This window comes from Bombus bifarius, unplaced genomic scaffold (genome assembly GCF_011952205.1).
Source record: "Bombus bifarius isolate JDL3187 unplaced genomic scaffold, Bbif_JDL3187 scf7180000008190, whole genome shotgun sequence".
Lineage (NCBI taxonomy): Eukaryota > Metazoa > Arthropoda > Insecta > Hymenoptera > Apidae > Bombus > Bombus bifarius.
The window spans coordinates 364,078-386,246 of NW_022884499.1; the positions used below are offsets into that span (position 1 = coordinate 364,078).

Here is a 22,169-nt window from a genome sequence, read left to right on the forward strand (position 1 = left end):
CGCTTCCGTTCACACGTGCGTAACGAAAGCTCCGCGGGTCGCGCGCAACGACGCCTTCGAGGAGCAAAATAAAGAGAAGCCCAGTGACTTGCCTCGCGAGACAAGATTTAGGGCCGTCTGAGTATTCGTGTCTGAATCTCCTTGCGCGCGTTTTCCACTCGTCCTGCACGCCTAGCGAGATTCTGCTTGGGAAAATCCGTGCTCCATAAGTCGACGCGCGTGAAATGATGAGAAACGCTAGCAGAAATGAATTCCGTGTGAATTTCAGTCACCAAGAGGCTTACGATTCCACAATTTTCTCAGTTGAGAAAGGTTCCAAGAAGATATAAATGGTTTAACATTAGAGTTATCTGTTAAACTTAACGAACTCATCGAGTTCACGGATTTCTTGTTATATTTTGTTATTTTAAAGAACAGTAAAGTAGCTCCATTGGATGATACCAAGTGAATGAGATACTAATATAACAAAGTACAATAAGATAGCGGTAAAAAGATCACGCATCAACTTGTAAAGCATCGTTGTAAAGGAGAAAGTAGAATCTCTATCGTAGAAAAAGGTTTCTAAATACCACAGAATTGTTTAAATTCCACAAAATTGTCAAAAAATAGGCATGTTTATTTTTTCAACTCTGTAACGTTGTATAAAAACATTTTTCAAGAAAATGAACTAAACAAGATGAAACTTGAGTTTTGTCCTTTAAAATAGTTCTAAGCAAATTGTTGCAGGATTTTTGTTCATAAAGTTATAAGAGTTTACATATACAATTTTTCGTGAAAAATCTCGTGACCCTTTCATTTTTGTTGTTTAATATATTCTAATCATCAGAACTAATTTTAGCCTTCTTTAAGAATATTTATAGCGAAATAGAAATAAATACAAAATAATTAAATGAATTTAGAAAAATAAATGAATATGACATGGATTAGAATATGCGGTTTTCGTGAAAAATTCAAACAAGTGACAACCTGAAAATAAATTTCTATAATGTGTTTCTAGCAAGAAAGTCGTCTTAATTACGTCCTGACAACATGCACCGCTTCTTGAGTTTTATTTACAGCACTTTCATTTTGCTTTACAACCCGTTAAGTGCCATTTTGTCAAGCTCCGTATCCGCCTGCAGATCCGGTCGATACTCATTTCCGCTTCGCTGTCACCGGGAACAACTTTTATCAAGATGATTTGCCTCGCACGATAAACTTCTCTTGACAGCTTCTCATACAGCAACATATTCTCTGTATTTAAATGTATTTAAAGACCATTGAAACCCGAGGAAACGAAGGGGCGTATAATATATTTATTTTAATTTAATTATCACTGAATGAAACTGCTTTTAACTCCGATACGTTTTTGGGGTCACTCTGGATCGAATCGTATTCTTGTATTGTAAGGAAGTTTCCTGAATTTAAGGAAAATATAAATGAATTCTTAATAATATATATAATTCTTCGTATGTATTCATGAATATGATGAATGAATATATAATGTATTCAACATAATTTAATTATCAATACTTCAATGAAACTATTTTTAGCTCTGTTGTTTTCTCAGAGTTACTTTTGATCGAATTGTATTATTCTATTGCCAAGAGGTTTCTTAAGTTTGAAAAATCATAATTGATCAAATAATTTTAGACGTCTTTAAAGGTTGTTGTCGCAACGAACTCGAAGATACATGTTCTTGCGCTTTCATATAACGACCAGCCGTTTAACTTTAGATTCTGTAAAGCTCAATTAGACTCGTGTTGCGTTAACGAGTGCCGAAATAGCGCCACTATTAGCGTGATGTACCGATTAGCCCAGCTTGGAAACGCCTACAAATAGAAGAAACCACGAATGGGTGTAACCTGCCACGGGAAATTATGCGCCAGTAAGTAATTGCATCCTTTGGTCGTCTTTTCTTTTCCTTGTACCTTAAAATCTCCTTCTCTTTATATATTCTGTACCTTAAATAAATAAATAAATAAATAACGTAAATATTACAACAGCAAAATGCAAATTTAATGTAACGTTAAGGAAAAATAGTTAAACATGTAAATTATTAGAAGAGAATAAAAAATTTGTACTTAAGTATGCAATTCACAGAAAAAGTTACAAAGATCACATAAGAATAATTAAAGCTGTAAAAAGTAGAAATGTTGGATTGAACGTAAAATGTAAAAATGTTGGATTGAATGTAAAAGTAGAAATGGATGATACAATTCTCACCCATTATGACTTGAATCTTTCAGATACTGAACTTCGATTCCTATTCCTTGTTTGTACGAGTTCTCATTCCCATAACATATATAACTAAAGTTAATTTCATTATGGAATAATTCGAAAAAGATGTAAAAATCTAAAAGAGGTTTTTTTTAACACTCAATGACAGCGATACCTTAACAACGCACGAATTATCAAAATTAATGGCAGCTATTCTTACTCATCAAATTAACGTTCATCAAAATTCGGTGCAATGGGCGAGCTATTTTGGGTGGTCCGACTCACGTGCATAATCGACGCGTTATTAGACGCGACCGGTCACGTGGGTGTATTTACGTCATAACGAGTATGCATAGCGATCAGCGTTAACGAGCCAGCTCGCTTTCAGCACCGTAAGCGTTGCCATAAGCCCACCAACCGCGTCCCTTGTATTTTTATCGTTCGCCCGCGAACGCCGCCGATGAACGTGTCTCCCATTAGGTTGCTCACCATGCCACCCCCGCACTACGCTTCCTTAACGAGCGCTGTTATCCGAACGATCTTGGCGCGAGCCAATCCACTCCCAGGATAACGATGCACCCTTCTTGGTGTCAATCCGCTCAGCGTCATCGAGATCGTACTAGCTCAACACGAGAATCAATCTCGTTGTGTATTCTACGAAATCGTTCCCCGACTTTGGCTTTTATTCTCTTGAAAATCGATTGACAACTTGAGAGCAGATGCTTTCGTTTTGATATTACGGTATCGGGGATTTAAGTAGATAATTTGATGACAATACCTATTTGGAGAAGGAGTAGGAGCTTTGAGAATTGTTAGAAGCTTCGTAAATGATTGCTGTCAAGTATTACGGCGTGATTTATTCCCTTTTCTTGAAACTCTATTTATTTATATCTCAGTAGATATTTATCAGACTTTCGTGTTCTTTATATTACGTTTTCTATACTTAGAGGAAACATGATTCGTCGATGTCATAGATAATATACAATTACATCTTGATAGTGATTATCTATTTATCATGTATGTAGATAATATTCGATAGGTAAGTTTAAAGTAGGTAATTTCAATAAATGCTTCTATTCGTAAGTTTCAGGCATTGTAAAAAATGGGTTTCGTTCTTTCTTATGTGTTCTTTTAAAAAACTAATCGAATTAAATTTAGGGATTCTGGAAGAGAATGTATTGTTCTAGATAAGTAATATGTAGCGTGAAAATTTCTTTGATGAACTTCTCTCCTTGATGCGTCTTGTCACAAATCAATTTACCTAATACAAAGTCATCGATGTGTAGCGGCACAGAAGTCAAAGGACGACGCGAGTCGAGAGCGACTCATGCTGTTCTTTTGCCTCAGAACATTGATTCAGCCTTGACGCAGAAATATAATAATAAGCAAACTCCGGGCAAAACAATGTCGCCGCTACATGCAACCGTCGAATGAAGACGAATTCGAATTTTCCGACTCTGCTCCGACCAGTATAAGTAAACGGACGCGGTCGCGAGCGACAAAGTATCGTACAGTATCTACAGAGCATCTCCGAGTATCTCACGAGTATTTATCGAGTTACGCGACGAGCATTATCGAGTATTTATTCCGCGATTTTATTCTGCGATTTATATTTTGTACTAACGACTCACGTATACGGCTGTACATTAATTTATTGTTTTAAATATATTCGACTGTTTCAACAACGAGCAATCTCGTTCTTTAAACCTCACGTACTAAGTATCCTCCACAGATGCATCCACCTAATGCGTTTGCGCTATTCACCAAAATTGACGAGACATCAAAATTTCTATAGAATTTACAATTTCGAGAATACTTCTCCAAAATAGTTATACCTACAGATAACTATGTATACTCTACGCTTATTATCCTCGCTATATATATTACTTTACACTTCTCATAAACGATCCTAACTATCCCTAGCACAACTTTGCTTCTACAACATATTCCTATAGCTTCTTGATAGAATAAAAAAATACGAACGAAGCGACCGTCAGTGAAACGAGAAATAGCAAAAACGGCAAAAGGAACAAGATAACCGCATCGAGTTCACAAAATACATGGCAGTTCGTCATAGGCAGTAATTAACAGAGGGATCGATGGTAGAGTATCCGGCCTCGTAACGGGTGAAATTCATCCTTGGTTCAAGCTCGATCACGCCGGCGGATCGCGACCACGGAAGGACAAAAGCGGCCACGGTAGCAAGATGGCGGTCCATGGATCGGTAGGCGCGTCCGTGAATGCAGTTGGCCCGAGCTACGACCAATCAACGACACGGCTGAACCACGTCCGTGCGGTTACGCGGCCACGCCAGCAGCCACGCCGCCGCGAGTCGGCGCGTCAGGGACGCGGCCCAGCAATTGAAATGCGGCTCGCCGCCGGCCGCCAGTTGCCCGTCGACTTGTGCCCCGTGCGGTGCTCTCCACGTGCTCTTTTTTTCCCTGCCGACTTCTTCTCGCCCCCTCTGGTTCCATTACTCGGGTTCGAGAACGCGTATATACGCGGCATGGCAACGAAAAGGTAGAAGGGTTCCTGAAGAAGAGGATCGAGTCGTGGTTCAGAATTTTGTGGTTACAGTTTCGGCCGGACAAGTGCGGTTTCCGTTTGGTGATTTTGATTTTCGGAACACGACGTGATCAGGATATTGGAGAATGAACGCTGGAGATGAGAATAGAAAGAAGGTTTCGGGCGGAAGAAGATTGTGATTTGGAATAACGGATTGTGGTTTTTGAAACGGAAGATTTAGAGGATATTTTTTTTGGAATTGTAGTATATTGTAAGAGAAGAAAAACTTGGATTGGACTTGGAGAGGTGTTTTTTCTTTCTTTTTTTTTTTTTTGGATACTCTTTGTCGTACTGTTTGTTTTGGTACTGAGTGTCGTACTTGAAGAATTACATAATTATATTGGAATGAGAAAGACAGTGAATTGTGAACAGCCTTTGTAGATTTCCAAAGACAAAAAAGTGAAGAAGGCACAAGATCGTTACATTTTCGTGTATTTTAAGAAATTGAATTCTGTCTAAAAAATGTCAAATATTGTAAAGACTGTATAGGATACAAAGACATCAAATACTATGAAGACAGTAACGTGTATAAGTGACATTTAATGGAAAATGTTCTGCGAAATACAGTATTAAGCCTGATAAAAGATTACTTGTAACTAGTATATTCAATGTATGAAAAAATATATAGTTGTATCAATCTTAAACACAATATCTCTTGTAAGAGGAATTATCATATGTATATGTACTAGTGCAAAAGAAAAAGCACTTATGTTAGAAATAAATAGTTTAGCAGTTACTGACACATGCTGACGATGGATTTATCGATGCATACACACGTTTTAATATACACATGATTATAAATACTTATTACACACTACAAAATAGCGGTATCTCTTATTATTCATATAATGCAATTTTAATACAATTTTTGCACGGCGACGTCTGTTTAGAATTCATAAATTCACTTTTAATAGAGCAATAAATATTCATATCGAATTTGATAAGCGCAGAATCGCTACGACGCAGTTCAGTATCGTTAAAACATAACTCGACAAGTACGATCAAGAATAAATGTATTATTCATAGTAAAGTATTTGAAAATCCGGAAGAGAATATTTCAAAAACAACGAAACATTGTCATCCTGCGTCTGAAGTAAAGTTTGAAGAATCATCAAATTCGTTGCACAAAAAGAAAAAATACAACAGCTGTAGAATTATGGAAGGACAGATCGCGTGTTAATTGTTACCGTAAAATCTGAAATCCGAAAACAAAAATGGACTCAAACGTAGAGGAAACGGAATTGGACGTCGGATCAGCGAGCGACGAACTCGAATCTTCGATCGGAGAATCGAAGTTACCGCGACGACCAACGCCAAAACCCTTCACGATCGAAAGTTTGATCGGTAATTGTGGTACACAGAAAGGAAGCTGTGAATCAGGAACACAAGGAGAGAAGACGAATGAAAATGAAGAGGATTCTGATCGAGATAGAGAATATCTTTATCAGAGACACTACTTGGCGACCGCGGCTGCCAGCGCACTACCTCCTGGTTGGTTTGTGTTTAACATGGCATGCAAACTATCTCTTACTCTCAATTATTTGGGAAACTTCGAAATAGACTTTTTACAATACTCTTCTTCGAATCATTATATTCTTTTCTATTTGCCTTTTTCTATAAAATCCTTTCTTTTTTCCGTTTTAACAGCTTCAAAATTATGCACATATTTCGTTCTAGATGGTAATCGTAGATTTTATACACTTAGGCTTCGTTATAGTTAAATAACAGTTCTAGATTTCGTATGTTTTTTGTTTGACACATTGTTATTATATTGTTACGTGGTAATTTATCGACTTCTGTTTTTACTGAAAGTCATATTATACAGTTACCAGTTTTAAGACTCGTAATAACTTTGTAAATTATAAAATAGAACGTTATTAAGATTTATAGGTTTGAAAAGATCTAAGCGTTCCGACGGTTAAAATTGTCAAGTTTCTTTAATTTTATATTAGTTAGTCAGTCATCACAACTGTTATAATATGGCAGCTGCGATAGCCTAAACTAGATTATAAGGCTGTATAACCGGCTATTGGAGCATATCATCATATAGTAGGTATCATATATAATCAGAGATCATAATATATGATAGACTACTTTCTTATCTTGCATAATTATGGCGTACTGGTGTTAATTATACTCATTTTCATATTCATTTATTCCGGATTACATTTAATTATGCTTAATTTTTCTTAATTTAATATTAATAATTGAATAATTTACTTATGATTTATACTGCCTCTTTATGTCATGTTATTTCATTTATGTCATTTATGGATGCTTCATAAAACACTATTGTGTTTTAAAATCATTTGGTAACGTTAATTCATAACTTAAATATTGATTAGATTATCGCTTATGTGAATTATTTCTTTCGTCAAGAGCGACAGGAAACGATGGGTTTAACTGTTACTAAACCTCTTAATTTATACAAAGTAGAAAATAAAATGATCGAGCATGCTTCGTTAACGATTAATTGCCCGTTACATATTCTACAACCGCTTTTTCATTTTGAATCTTGCAACTACCGGATGTAGCATGCATAATTTAATCCGTGAACGTCCTACTTTTGCCGCAGAACGAAATCTACTTAAAATAAGTTCCACTGAACGCCGTCTTAAAATGTTACGTCATCTTAAGAACGCGATAAGCTCCAAATTTATGTAGTATAGGTATAGTAACATTATACATTTTCCATTTTACAGATCATTGGCCACTGATTAAATCGTATTACGTATATCATATAATTCACATAAGAATGAAGTAATTCCTCATTAGAGTATCTCACAATCAGTTACGTGAAATGTTATCTATATTGGTCATACAAGTATTATTAGTAGCACTCATTGAAATGCATATCATGATAGCGATAGTCTTTATATGATTTAGAACAATAAAAGAAATATGAATTTATATCGTAGAGAAGGCAGAGCAAATTAAGAGAAATATTTCACTTTAAGCGTGAAAACTTTTCTTCGAATATTAAAAAATAGATATTAAATAATTAATTAATAACTAATCCACTATAAAGTAATTGGGAGTCGTAAATTATTGCATGAAAAATAATAATTAGGAAACAGTTACAAAACGTGTAATATTTAAATATTCGAAGATTAAAAGATATTAAATGTTTGTAGTATTTAATTCACGATAAAACCATTGGTAATCGCAAACTGTTGTATCCAGAATTATAACTACAATTATAAATACATTTACCAGAACGAAGAATAAAATATATTTCAATTCACAATAAAATTATTGATAATTAACAATTAGTACGTGTTAGTTACAGTAAGTCGAGTGATGTTGTAGAAATTATTCAGGAAGTATTGATTAGTCTTCTCTATTTCAGGTTTTGGAGTGCCACTCGGATTGTACGGTGCATGGCTACCAATGCGGATGTACGGCAGCGGCGGCGCTTTCGGTGTTCCAATGTTACCGGCGCATACCTCTGCCAGTTATCCGTCTCACCAGGATCTATATCAGAATCGGTTATCGCAGCATCTTGGTTCAGGAACGAATCATCTCCAAGGTGCGGCTTATCCGACCGCTTGTCAGCGTGGCTTGAATCATCGTGGCTCGACCAGCTTCACAGATAGCGAGGACGATGGTAGTATCGATTCACCGGCATCACCTGCTCACGATCTTTCTAAATCGAGACATGGTAAGTTTTTGCGTAAAACGTATGGCGCGATATTTGTTTTTTCTTTATGTTTCGTCTCTTTTACAATAAGCTTTACAATAAGCTTACGGTATAATTTCACTTCTTTTCATTTAAACAAAATTTTATTAAGCGATTGTTTAATCGAACTCCTGCTAATTATATGAAATATTTGTTCTCTAATTTGTGCATACAAATAGAGTGCCATGCCATACATTTATGACTGAAACTATTTGATGCTCAGACTCTTGAATGCTTCTATGTGAATATTTGTACGTAAGTTGGAATATTTTAAGAAAAGAGTGCAACATTTTGTTGATTGTAGTTACTAATTTAAACTGACCATTGATAATGGAATATTGTTTTTAATTCTGTTGAAGTGAGTCTCGCTTCTAGGAAAACTCTACATCTTCTCTAGTGTTTAGTTTTTGGCACAACGATTCTCTTTACAGCGGCTTCTTTGGTCTCTATTATAGTACCGCGGAAAGATCGCCGACATACAGATAATGTCGACGATAAAGCGCAAATGCCGACAAACCGAAAGGGTCGGAAAACTTCAATAGGCCTAACGGCCATCAATATATTTCGGCACCGCAGTCGTTGATCGTCAATTGGCCACCGGAGAGTTTAAGAGTCAAGAATCGTTAATCGAGAGTTGCCATATCACACTACTGCATTAAGTTCACGTTAAATAATCATCGTTTTCCGTTTAATCCACTGTAATAAATCCATCTATCAATACATTATCACATAGGATAGAAACTATCAGAAATCCTAATTTCTAACTTTTCTGAATAAAGAGTTTCTATAATAGATTCATCCACGCGTTTGCACTCTCTATTCCGAGATATATAAAACCTCAACAAATTCAATTTTGTAGTCGACAATGTATCAAGGAACAGTACTGTACAAATATCTTGGACGATCTACTAAACAAAGATAACTTGTTTTTATGAATGAATATAAGGGTATTTGAGCTATTATTTTAATAACCTGATGCAAGAATTGTTTAAAATTCAATAATTATTTGAATACATATTGATTAATTTGAAATTATTCATACTCCGTGTAATCTTCTTTCGTTCTTTCGACAAGCAATAGTTCTTTTCAGGGATGCTGTCGAGCAATTGTTTAACAAACTCGTTTCATGCATACTGTATTTCTCTTGTTATTATTTGAAAGAACTGCTATATATCTCTGATTTAAAAGTAAACTTGTGGATTAAAACCTTGTAAACAGGTTCCACGATAAACGATGGAAAGAATATCTAAAGATTCATTTCCACGTAACAGTATAAAAAAACATTTTTTAGGAATACGTAAATGAGACAAATAGTATTAATAATTTATTGTAATTCAATTCTTTAATACAAAAAATATCTTCCATGTATCACTTAAATATTTTTCTTATGTGAAAAAATTACTTCGTTCTTTCTTTTCTTGTAAACAAATTCTAATATACATACAAAATATACATACAACAATATACTATTAGACAATACTTTATTTAGATAATACACGATTATATGAATTTTTGTGTAGTATTCATACATCTTTTCTACGTGCAATTTCCAAAATGAATAAATATTCTCTCACAGCATGTATTATGCTACTTGAGATTGGATATCTTCGATTCTGATGGTTTATTAACGGCGATGCACCGTCATGCGAACGGGATCGTGAAATACCTATTTATTTATATTCTCCTATTAACTTACAGCCGGTAATTCTATATTCGAAGCACGAGCTAGCTCTATACCATAGCACGATGTCTGACGGTAGTTAGTGTTAACAGGATGCGGGAGTGATCGTTTCAATTATTTCTAGGACTGACGAAACATGGTAGCAATTAGTAATTAAAATAAACGTCGATCGATGAAATTCTCATTAGGATAGTAACGGATTCCCTTATGGCGTTCTGGCTTTCATGAACTTGCTTCTCAATGAAAGCTTTGATTTTTCGGCTGTGAAGAACATGATGCATTTGTTGTTTATTAATGAAGTTTTGGACAGCAAATATACTCAGTAATTTTCATTCACATAACTTTGTATTTGTATTCGCATAATTTCGCAAAAACCGAAAGTGGTGTAAAAAGAAAGACGGTAGAGTAAATAAGATAAGGTTAAAGTTACGCGGATTTGTAGTGTTTCATTGAAAAAGAAAGGATAGTATTTTATAAAACAATTGGAATTTTGTAATATAATATCGTTGATTCTGATTCCAAAAATTTTCTTAAGCAATGCTACATTTTTATTAAAGTTACCAAACAAAGATGAACACCGTGAATGAACTTTATCGCGATTCATTATCGAGCATTCGTTTGAAAGTCTCGTTCGGAGAATTCCTTCTGTACATACCATCCAGAATGATTTCACAGAAAATATATTCGATAAATTATCGATTGGATCGGAGAAATTTCCGAACATCGCCCTTGTGTTCGAGGAACAGGGGTTCTTCCTCGAATGTTCGTTCGGCGTTTGAAATTCGGCCAGGATTCACCGAGTACCGTATCACGTACTGTAAACGCGTGTGCGTACGGAATTTTACACGTGTGTGGGAGCTGTATGAGATTTGACTTTGGGACGTCTATAATTTATGCACGCTACTGTGGATCTCGGGCCCTTTGCCGCCTTCGATCGTGGCGACTGCGATCGTAGTCGAGGATACGCTCCTGGAATCCGTAAGCGATTCATTGCAATTTCTGTCGATTCGTGTTTCTCGAATAACACTCGTTTTTCTTCCCCTTTTTTACCTATTAAAGAAAGGTAACAGAAGAAAGTCTGGATTTTTAATGTGCCACCTTTGAATTTCTCTTTTATTGTAGACTTGAAAGTAATGATTTAAATCAGTGAAATTTGTAGCCGAAGAATTAAATAAGTATTATATTAATAAAATTAAAGATTATAATTGCTTGAAAGAGTATTATTCGAGTTAATGAACTCTGATCACGAATCAACGAAGTCACGTAACACGTTGCTTGCTTACTAATCACTTTTCGTTCCCATTTCGTTCAATTTATTATTCCCTTCCTCCTCCGAAGTACAGTGCACGAAATAATCGAAGGATCATCCACGTAAATTAATTTAAACTTTGGTTATGCTACTAATTGGAATGACTTGAAATAGATGCATTTTCATTATCTAAAATAACCGTTTGGTACATCATATGCTTCTTTCTATATGACGACCACATTAAATATTATTTATTTTTCAAGAAGTATAAAATCTTATTAAGATTCACTTTGTATACATTAACAAGATCTATCTTTCATTAAACATAATCTTTTTCAGACATAAACTATGTATATTTGTGTCTTCTATTTTGCATACATGTGTCATATATCTCTTATATCTTGTATTTTATATTTATTACATATCACATGCCTCTTATATCTCATAAAATTTGATAAACCTATACGCGTATTAGCCAACTTATGAATTAACGTGAGATTTTAACGAAAGTATGTTCTATTAAATAATGCAAATTAAACGCAAATTTAATTTTCATTACCTGCTTATGGATACCTTGACTACTAAGCGATCTTGTCGAATAAATACATCTAACAAGTAAATCTTCATCTTTTTCAACCAAAGTCTAATTGACACTCTACCTTGTAACAGTCCTGAAAGTAAATTATTCTATTATTTATAACTTCTCACCATATTCTACCTAAAATTTACTTCCTTGCTCGCTGGTAAGAAGTTAGTTTTCATTTTCCTATCGTATACTATTTCAACTTCTCAATCAAGAAATACGCGACCGCTTAATTGTTTGGAGCGGCGCGAATAAACCCGTAATGGGTCGTGATGGGTTGTTCAGTCGTGTCGTATAAATGGAAGGGGGTATTGGATGTTCGATGGAAAGTCGAAACTCGCCGATCACGTATTTCCGAAGGTGGCGGGGGCGAACGGACGATCGACGAAGTCGCGCGCATTTATTCGTGGCCGATCACTTTTTATTGATGTACCGCCGACCGAGGCGATTTCGTATGCGCAACGAAATGGCTTCGAGGAATCTGTCATCGGTCATTTATGACGCACCGTGCCGAACCGGTGTGCCGATCGTTACGACGAACACGCCGATCGAGACGCATGCCCTCTCTATTCTTGGCCCCCGACCATCGGAAACGATTCACCTGAATTGTTGCTTCTTCTCGTTCGGCTCTCTGTGTTTTCGGTTTATTGTTTTACGTTCGTCTCCCCCCTCCTTTTCTCGTGTCTGATTGTGTTACAAAGAGCTTTCAATAGAGGAAGTTCTGACGTGATTTAACAGTTTAACCTGTTAAGTGGAGAAGATGAGTTTAGTTGTCGTTCGAATTCTTAATATCTTAGACATAGTAATTTCTTTATGTATAGATTCTCTGTTTTTTAACAACCTTTTTTATCGTTGTTTGAAATAAATTGCATTATTACTGGATTGTGAATGTTTATGCATTTAAAAGTGTAAAAATGTGCAGAGTGCATGTGATATGCTGAAACGTATGAAATATCTAAAATAAAGTGTTCACTGTAATATTTTGCGTAGCAAGTCCTCGCTTAGATTTTATTTCTTTAGTTAACTGTATAAAAATGCTTATCGAAATAAATACTTTAAGTTTAATTTGTGAATAAACTTATTCTTGGTGCTTTTTATACCATTTCCTATCTGTAGATACAGGCATTTTTGTTTGCGTGTCCACTGAAATTGAGAAAATCTAAGGTCACAAGATGTAGGTCTTCTGCTTCGACTATTTATTCACTTTGCAATTAACTTATTTACCTTCGACTTAAACAAGACTTACAGAGTAATTAATCCTTTCTTTTACTTATGTTAAATTATGACATAGCTGTTATGTTAAATTCTAGCCATTCCTATAATTTCATTATTTCACGATCAATTTTAGATCGTTTCCAAACAACCTATTTGGCTTTCAAGTTTCATTCACCAAATTGCCGCGTCAGTTTTATATACTTAGTTTCCATTTAAGAGATGATCGATCGCACTTTTATGTAATTCTATTTGCGTGTCGTCTGGACTGCTTTTAAATGAACCACGATGAGTCTTAAAACAGCTTCAATCTCTCTAATAAAATTCGTAATTATGTCATTCAGTTTGCCGGAATACAGATATATAAATGAATCGTATAAAACTATGTTCATGTGTGCACTTTCGCACGCAGAGCTTGAGTTTTTCATCTTTAATTCAATTCATCTCAAAGTTTGTCAAACGAAAGTAGCTATTTTCACGTGAAATTAAATGCGAAGATGAGAATGAAAGTTTTATATTGAAATTCCAATCAGGAATTTTTTACAGTAAATTTCATGAAAATGAATATGATATTTATCTGCTTTGTGAAACGAAGATAGATGAAATATTCAACTGAAGATTCCGTTCTGTTTTATAAAATTGGTGATTGCATATTTTTATTTTTGTTTTAAAATTTTAACAGAATATACTGTCGAACCAGAATGTGAAATGATACAGAATCTATAGGAATGTATCTATTTTTCACGACTAATCGCTAATACCATGCAATTTATACGTATGGTATAACAGCATTAAGACGAAGATGAAAGGATAAAAGTTTACGAACTATATCCAAGTGTTCGTTTGAAGTTTTTAATGAAATTTTCTTCCTTTAAGAGGGTGATGGACGTTGCATTGAAAAGTGGCTTAGTTGACGTGACAAATTAATCACATTAACAGAACGTTCTAAAAGAAGAACGAATTTTGAAAACGAATAGAATTGCAGGAACGACATATCGATCGCGAATTAAATGAAATTATTCTATGGACGATTCCTCGAATGAATAAGACTTCTTTGTTCTTAGATAGCTTAGATAGATTATCTTAGATTCTTAGATAGATTACAGGATTCATAGCACTTTAAAGAAGTCCCTGCAATGGGCGGATGCATTAAAAAAACACGACGTATCTAGTCATTTTTCAGAGATCAATATATGAATTAATTATCGTATAAGTAGAAGTGAAAAGTCACGCAAGAGTCTGACAAGTTTACTTTATACTCTAGATCACATGTGATGATTTCCTTTTCTCAAAATTTATAGCATTAAATTTCTATTTGTGAAGTTCCTTTTTCGTTGAATGTTTATGCACTTTATATACCTTTGAGACGTGGTAGATAAGCTTCTTCTTATTTTCGAGGAACGATATATTTTTTCACCATCCGTTTGTGATTTTATATTTTTTTAAATTAAAAAAAAGATTTACTCTTCTTTTAAGATGTTGAAAATATATAGTTCGCGTCGCTTAGCGAACTATCTATGTAGAAAATTCTGTTTTACCTGTTTTGTTTCGGCGAAGTTTAAATTTGATATCGGATAATGTAATATAATAATTATAATTTGCATTATAAACGTGTTATAAACTTTTTGGTTGAAATTGAAAATTAATTGTTACATGTATATATGTATCATATATATCATACATATCAAGAATTGAATGAATCGCAGATAAAGAATTCCCACACAATGTAAAGATTCAAATAAAACATAAATAGCTGTTTCAGTGGCTTCCAGTTTCCATTAAAAATTTGTAGTATATTGATTGAATCAGGACAATCAGCTTCACGATTCCAATAAACGATGTCGTCTGTTTGTTAGGTAGCATGGTTTATTTAGTAGTTATCCAGGTAAATCACAGTAACATATTCGCATCGATCACATGTTCGAATGACATCAGACATGAAATTAAAACTAAAAAGCAAGAAATAAGAGGGATTGAAGTCATTATGTGACATATCCAGAAATAAATGTAATCACCGCTTCGCCCTATGAAACATGTATGATAACTGCTTTCTACAAATCCAGCGAGTATCGTTCTAATTGCATAAAGATTTAGGATATCTAATTTCTGACAAACGAACATAAATTAATCTTATTTTGTGAAACTGCGATAGAAATATTAATGTCTTTCTTAAATACTGAATCTTTTACAAGTAAATAATTTGCGACAAAGAGTGAATTAACAGTATTTTATAATATACAGTATCTACTCTTAGTAATATTTATAATAATATTTATATAGTACCTACTACAATCTCTGCTAGTAAAAAGAATATAAATTAATTTTATTTTTCTTTATGAAATCACAATAAATAGTATGTCTTGAATATTGAATTCTCCGTACAAAATTGTAACAAACAATTTTCTACATTTTTTCATACTATAGGTATATATCATTTTTTCATTATCGAACAATTCGAAAAGAGACTCTTTCTGCTTTTCTAGCAGAATTTTTGGTTTTTGACCTTTTTTTCTTATTTATTACCCACCGTGATGCCCGTGACGAGCAACATGGCAAGGGAGGATCGCCTCACGTTGCTATTCGCAAGGAGAAACCAAATTCTGACGAGAAAAAAAACGTTGTCCCCTTGCGGGAACATGGTCTGAATTGGATTCTTCGATTGGTCGATACACTTAATGGTCTTACGACACAAAAGATTTGCCAAACACAAACCGTATATCATCCACGTCAGTACCAACGATTAAGTTTAATTAAGTCGAAAACGATCGTCTGGACTTTTTTACTCACGCGAAAAGTATTGAAGGTTTTTAATTATTTTCCAATATGCCTTTTGTCGTATTGATTTGATCGCGTCATTTTCATCGAAGACCATATTGGGACACATAAAATTAGTTTGTTGATCTGATATTATAGTTTGTATAAAATGCAACCACATTGCTATAACCTAGATATTTATATCTTCGTGCCTGTGAATTATAAAAGTACTTATGGTTCGACGATACTTCTATCGACAAAACTAGCGAGTTTAAATATTTCATTAGTACTTTAAATACTCATTAGAGTATGAGTGACAGATTTTTAATCTTAGCGACTAAACGACACCGTCCCAACTATTGTAAATGCCACTGACACAATTTTCTCACATGAAATACATACATCCATATTTTCACAGATAGTATAGATATACAGTAGATAGGTGTGATAAATAAAATAACTTTTATTTATTATAATGTTTACTATAAAGTTCCTTTCCCTTAACGTTTAAAATTATACCTAATTTAAACGTTTTTCTACGTCTATATATATAGGTGTCTTATTTCCCTGAATTTTTAATCTAGTATTTACACTTTTAGGCATGTCATCAGTCGAAATTAACTAGTAGAAATATTTTACGAACGAAAAGTTATTGAGAAGAAAAATAAAAAGTAACAATAGTAATGAGTTAACAAGAAATGTTCAACTTTTGACACAATAAAGTTATCGATATAACTATACAAAAAAGGTATCCTATTACATAATTAATTCTATTTCAAGCCGTAAATACTGCGAATGTAACGTCATAAGATAATAGCTCAATGCTTTCTTTGTCATGAAACTCGAAATGATTACTTAACGATCATACGACGAAGAAGATTATACTTTGTTGAACCAGATTATACCAGTTGTTATAATATTCGTATGAGTTTCACTTGTTCTCACTGGAATACAGAAAAGATAATTTTCTATCTGTCAGGGTAAAATATGACAGTTTCCACGTACGACTGTAAAAAGACCTATTCAGGAAATATGTACATCTGTTTCTATTTTTCAAAACATTCGCTGAAGAAGAATATATCATGAAGATGTATAGTTGTACAGCGCCATTCCGACGGGTGTAGAAACCGGATCGAACTCTGATCTGGCAGATCGCCAGTATCTTAGTGAACACTGCACTCAAGCGGGCATATAGAATGCACTATACTGCATATCTTCCTCATAATCGCAAGGAATAATAAAAATCTTGCAATTTGCTGAAGAAGACCCTGATCGTGCTATAGCAGTTATCGTGTTATTAAATTCTTCAATACCAAATCTGTATACATATCTGTTTGAAGTCGTGAAACTCTATAGAATTTATATTCTTTATTTCCTCCTTTATTTTGTATTAATTTGAAAATTTTATATGATTTTTCGTAGCTGGTGTTCAAGTCAATGGTGAAAACATTATATGTATTCTCGAAATTATTATTCAAAGAATAGTTACCAAAGAATAATGTTTAGGGAAGTAAAATGATGTAAAAAGTATCGCAATAATAATGATAGGGTATTAAAGGAAAGAATACAATAATGAAACGTTTATGGAATTTTCGAGTACACATATTCGACTACAAATATAAAAAGACACGTCTTTGTTTTTCGTAATAGCAACCTAAATTCAGTTGTTTAACTAAATCTTTTTCCAGAAATGTTTCAACTCTTTCAGACACAACGGTACAATTTTTGTACCACCTCTGTTTTGCGATTGTTACACGCCGAAAAATTGTATCACCAGCATAAAATGTTTTTAATAAACCTTCGTTTTCAATTTGTTAAAAACATAAAATACAAGACTTAAAGAACACGATTTGTTGTATCAGTAATATTGAAACGGTTCTGTGCCTTTCATACCAAGAAGAGTTGAAACTAGAATAGAAAGCAAAACAGAAAACTCTGTAAATAAAATATCGAAGCTCCATTTACGCCTCTAGAATATATTTCCCCAGCTGCGATAGACATTTAGAGTCACTTAAATAACAGGATTCGCGGCCGTGTCGCAACCAATAGGTTAAAAGTCGATTCTTCGATTCTTAAACGTCTTCGAGAACCAAAAACTTCACCCGTCCCGGTATCGAACAATTGCTCTATCCAACCTTAATAGCGAAGAAATAGTGCAGAATAGAGATGTAACGGTATCGTTTGAACGATCGATCAGCTCGATTCTCCTATCGTACAAAATGTAAAGACCATAAGAGGACAACGCCCGAACGTTTGTTCGTTGTACTTGCCAAGAGAATATCGCGGACTCGTCTCTCGTTCGCGGAAGCGTATGGCCCATTCAATCGAAACTCTTTGAATTAATAAACACGCGGGTGCATCAAACTCCAGCTGCGTTAACTTAACCGCGGAACTTTGTGTTCCGCTTCGTACTACGCGTCGCGTCCTACGGCCGTAAACACGAAAATGAATAAAAGACGGAAGCTATAATCTCGACGACACGTAGGTAGTTGTTGAAAAGACATTTATGCGGTCATTAATTCTGATATGTTTATCGTACTTTTAGAAGAATAATTTGCAAGACAATTTCGCGATTTCTATTAATTTATAGTTGAAGATTACAGAAGAAGAGCGCGATAAGATAGATTTTTCATTTTTTATTGGAGAAAAATTTAAAAACTTTTGTACATTGATCTTGTATGTTGCGAAAATTGCCTTTTTATTTGATTTTAAGACGTGATTTAAAGACGTTTCGATTTAAAGACGTGTATTTTTTCATACTACTCAAAATGTTGCTGACAATATTAAAATATTGACTAAATTGATGATGGCGTTTTTCCCGTTTGTATTTTCCATATGCTTGGAAGAACTGATTATGATTAAAATCGTTTAAAATTATTGTAATACAAGATGAAAGTGGATTATGTTATATTACAGTTATATTATATAGTTTCATATAATTTGCATAGGAAAAGGTTTCGAAAACAAACGAGTTGTATTTTGAGTAGAGCTTGGTGAATATTTTAGAATTTTTTAAAGATCAGACAGGATTACTCTATATTTTTAGTTTATTGGCCATCTTTAAGCATTTTTAGAATGCTTTTATGTAATTATAAATAATCTTTTTCTACCGTAAGTAATCTACTAAGACAAGATCTAGTTTTCTACAAATCGTAGAATGATTCCTATTTTCCTTTCATGTTACTGATATCTTTCAAGTTCCGTATATCGATCGTGTTTCACAGTATTGTTAAGTACTTTAATTCATAATTTCCATAAACAGCTATGATGACTAAAGATTCTGAATAATCTATAGCACCCGGTTGCACTTCTATCAACTTCAATATAACCACGCTTCTTCCTAGAATTCCTCACTTCGCTATAACTATTTTCAAAGGAAACTTTTCGCTCGAGTTCTTTCAATGTTGTATCCATCTACTGAAGTGTATAAAATGCAGTGAAATTATAAAATAATATAGTTTGTAACGTCGTTTACAGTAAGTAAAGTGCTCAGCTGGCTGGTAAAAAGACACAAGGAAAGAGAATAGAACACGTGGAAAATAACAAAGGTAACGGGTGAGACTTCGATCGAGAGGCATACGCTTTCTGATCGAACGAGTTGCATGTCTCGCATATTAAATCTTCTTCTTCTTAAACTATATTACTGTTAATTAGTTTCCCGTGAGTCCCTGTGCAATAGTTTAACTACTCACTGACCTGGAATTCAACAAAATGACGACCTATCGAAAGTAATCTTTATTTAAAATGGTCAAATGGAAATTGCATTGAGTGACCTTAAAATCACCAAGGGGGAAATTAAACAATTTTTCAAAATACACGCACTGATACCTCAACTCAATAAAAATTCGAAGATCAATTATGAAACATAAAATATAAGAACAGCTTGTTACATAATATATTCAACTTTGGAGTACTAATTTTTATGGGAATAATTTTGTATATTATATTCAGCCTCTTTTGATTAGTAGGCTGCAGATTTATATTGGGAAATTTGTAAAGTGCAAAACTGCATATGCACACAATATGCAAAATCACGTAAGATATTCTAATTATAGTACTCGTTGTAATATTTAATAGACGAAATAAATTCCTATATCTTATTTCTTTAACTGTATTCATAAAAGTACGAATTATAAATATTCGTAGTTCTTTGATCAACCTAAAACTAATCACCATTCACTAAACCCTCTTCCCAAAAACATTCTTCATTCATAATCCGCGTTGGTTCCAGGTTCAGAAAATGGTCGCGCTTCGGCGGACAGCGAGGACGAGGGTGGAGGATTGAGCGTCGCTGGTGAGGGCCACGATGCGACCGACACGATGTCCAGCAACGCATCCAGCAACGTTAGTCCCGGGGGATCATTAGAAAACGGTCAAAACACGTCAACAAGCGGGTCCAGTAACAACAAAGCCAGACGCAGACGAACAGCCTTCACTTCTGAACAACTCCTAGAACTCGAGCGAGAATTTCACGCGAAGAAATATCTTAGTCTAACCGAAAGATCGCATATCGCTCACGCTCTAAAATTATCAGAGGTCCAGGTGAAGATCTGGTTCCAAAATCGGAGAGCCAAATGGAAAAGGGTGAAAGCAGGATTGAGCGGCGGAGGCGTTGGGTCTAGTGCAAGCAACATGGCCACTGCTGGTACATCCAATAGACATAATGGAGTAGCTGGACAACATTCTGGAAATGGTACCAGGATCGTCGTGCCCATTCCAGTGCACGTTAGTCGATTGGCAGTTAGATCTCACCACCATCATTTGGAGAAATGCGCCAGGCCGCCTAGAGTTAGACCAACGACGGATAGTCCTACGTCCAGCGCCTCGTCGTCGGTACTCGGAGACGCTCTTGGATTGGTCAATTCGTCCATCAACTTGAGTGGACAAGTGCAAAGTCCTCTGAACAGCGGAGTTGGAATCGGAGTCGGTGTTGGACTAAGAGCGTTTACGGTACCCTCTCATCGAGGAGGACTCAGCTCTTCCGGCAGGTAGTGAAAGCTACGAAGTGAACTGTGAACGCGGGACTAATTGTAGATTCGTGGTGAGAATTGTAATCTTTGAGTATTTATGAGAAAGTTTAGTGATGAAAGAAGTGAGTTTTTGAAACAGATGGACGGTGTAGGTGGATATTTCATAACGATGGGTGATATTTGTGGAATTGTATGGTGGTCTGGTATCGTTGTGTGAAGGTGAGTGGTGAGAAGATAAAGATTCACTAGTGATGGGAAATTTAAAAGCAAAACTGCCGATGGTTTATAATTCGTTGTTCGAATAACTTGTATGTACCATTCTTACAAATGTGGTATATAATAGTAGTTCCTTCACAGCAAGATGCTATTTAGCTACAATGTTTTATCTTTAATAGTTTTTAATTTTAGATATCTACTAAATACGAGATTCAAAATTGAGATGGGAATTTGTATTACAAATTACGACTTATATTTTTACATCTAATCATCTCTCTAGATCATCTTTCTCTCATCACTCAATTTCTGTATCATGGCCCATCAAGTCATCTCAAAATCGTCTGATTTTCTATCATATCCAACGACAACAATAAATTGATCAACTTGTAAATATACATACCTATGTTAACAGGGAAGAATTATGTAAATAGCTTTCGCACAGACTGTATATCCCGTACACGGACCGTAGATCGTACTTGTAGATAATTTCTTTACGTTTAAGCAAATCTCTGCTCCATCCCAGAAACACTTTTACAACGATATCGATATTGATCTAGCGTGCGATTTCCGCAGCTGTATCAGGGATACGGAGCGGAAGAACAGCGAAAGTGTATATCAAGAAGGCAATAAAACGTGCGAATATCATGTGGAATATCATAGTGTACTCATGAATGTATACCATATCACAGATCCCTAACTTCTCCGCGTTAATTTTAATATCGTTAAAGGTTCACAAAGAGACTTGCTATTTTGCAATTTTTCACGAGTTATATATCGTACAAGATGGTTAAGAAGGCGCTTTTATTATTCATTCGCGAGTTAAGATGCATGTATATTCTGTGCTTATTTCGAGTGGCCTTCAATCAGGATTACAGCGTGCTTTCATTCTTGTCAGAAAAAGTAGTTCGGAGGTAAGTGATCCATCTTCTACTGTTATTTCTATCGATTGTTTACAATAGATGAGAATATGTTTTATTAACAATGGTATGGATGAATAATTCAATTGGTGCGGATTTATGGCATCATTTAATTTGTCGACAGTAAAAAATTAGTAAATCTTT

At 34.7% G+C, this 22,169-nt stretch overlaps 1 protein-coding gene across 1 annotated transcript; it reads left to right on the forward strand.

The window, feature by feature from the left end:
• Positions 1-5,488: 5,488 nt before the first annotated feature.
• On the forward strand, positions 5,489-21,762 carry LOC117209688 (homeobox protein GBX-2). Its single transcript, XM_033451949.1, has 3 exons — positions 5,489-6,255; positions 8,114-8,425; positions 20,154-21,762. The coding sequence occupies exons 1-3, from the start codon at positions 5,979-5,981 to the stop codon at positions 20,912-20,914; spliced, it is 1,350 nt and encodes a 449-aa protein (XP_033307840.1). The 5' UTR covers positions 5,489-5,978; the 3' UTR covers positions 20,915-21,762.
• Positions 21,763-22,169: the final 407 nt, after the last annotated feature.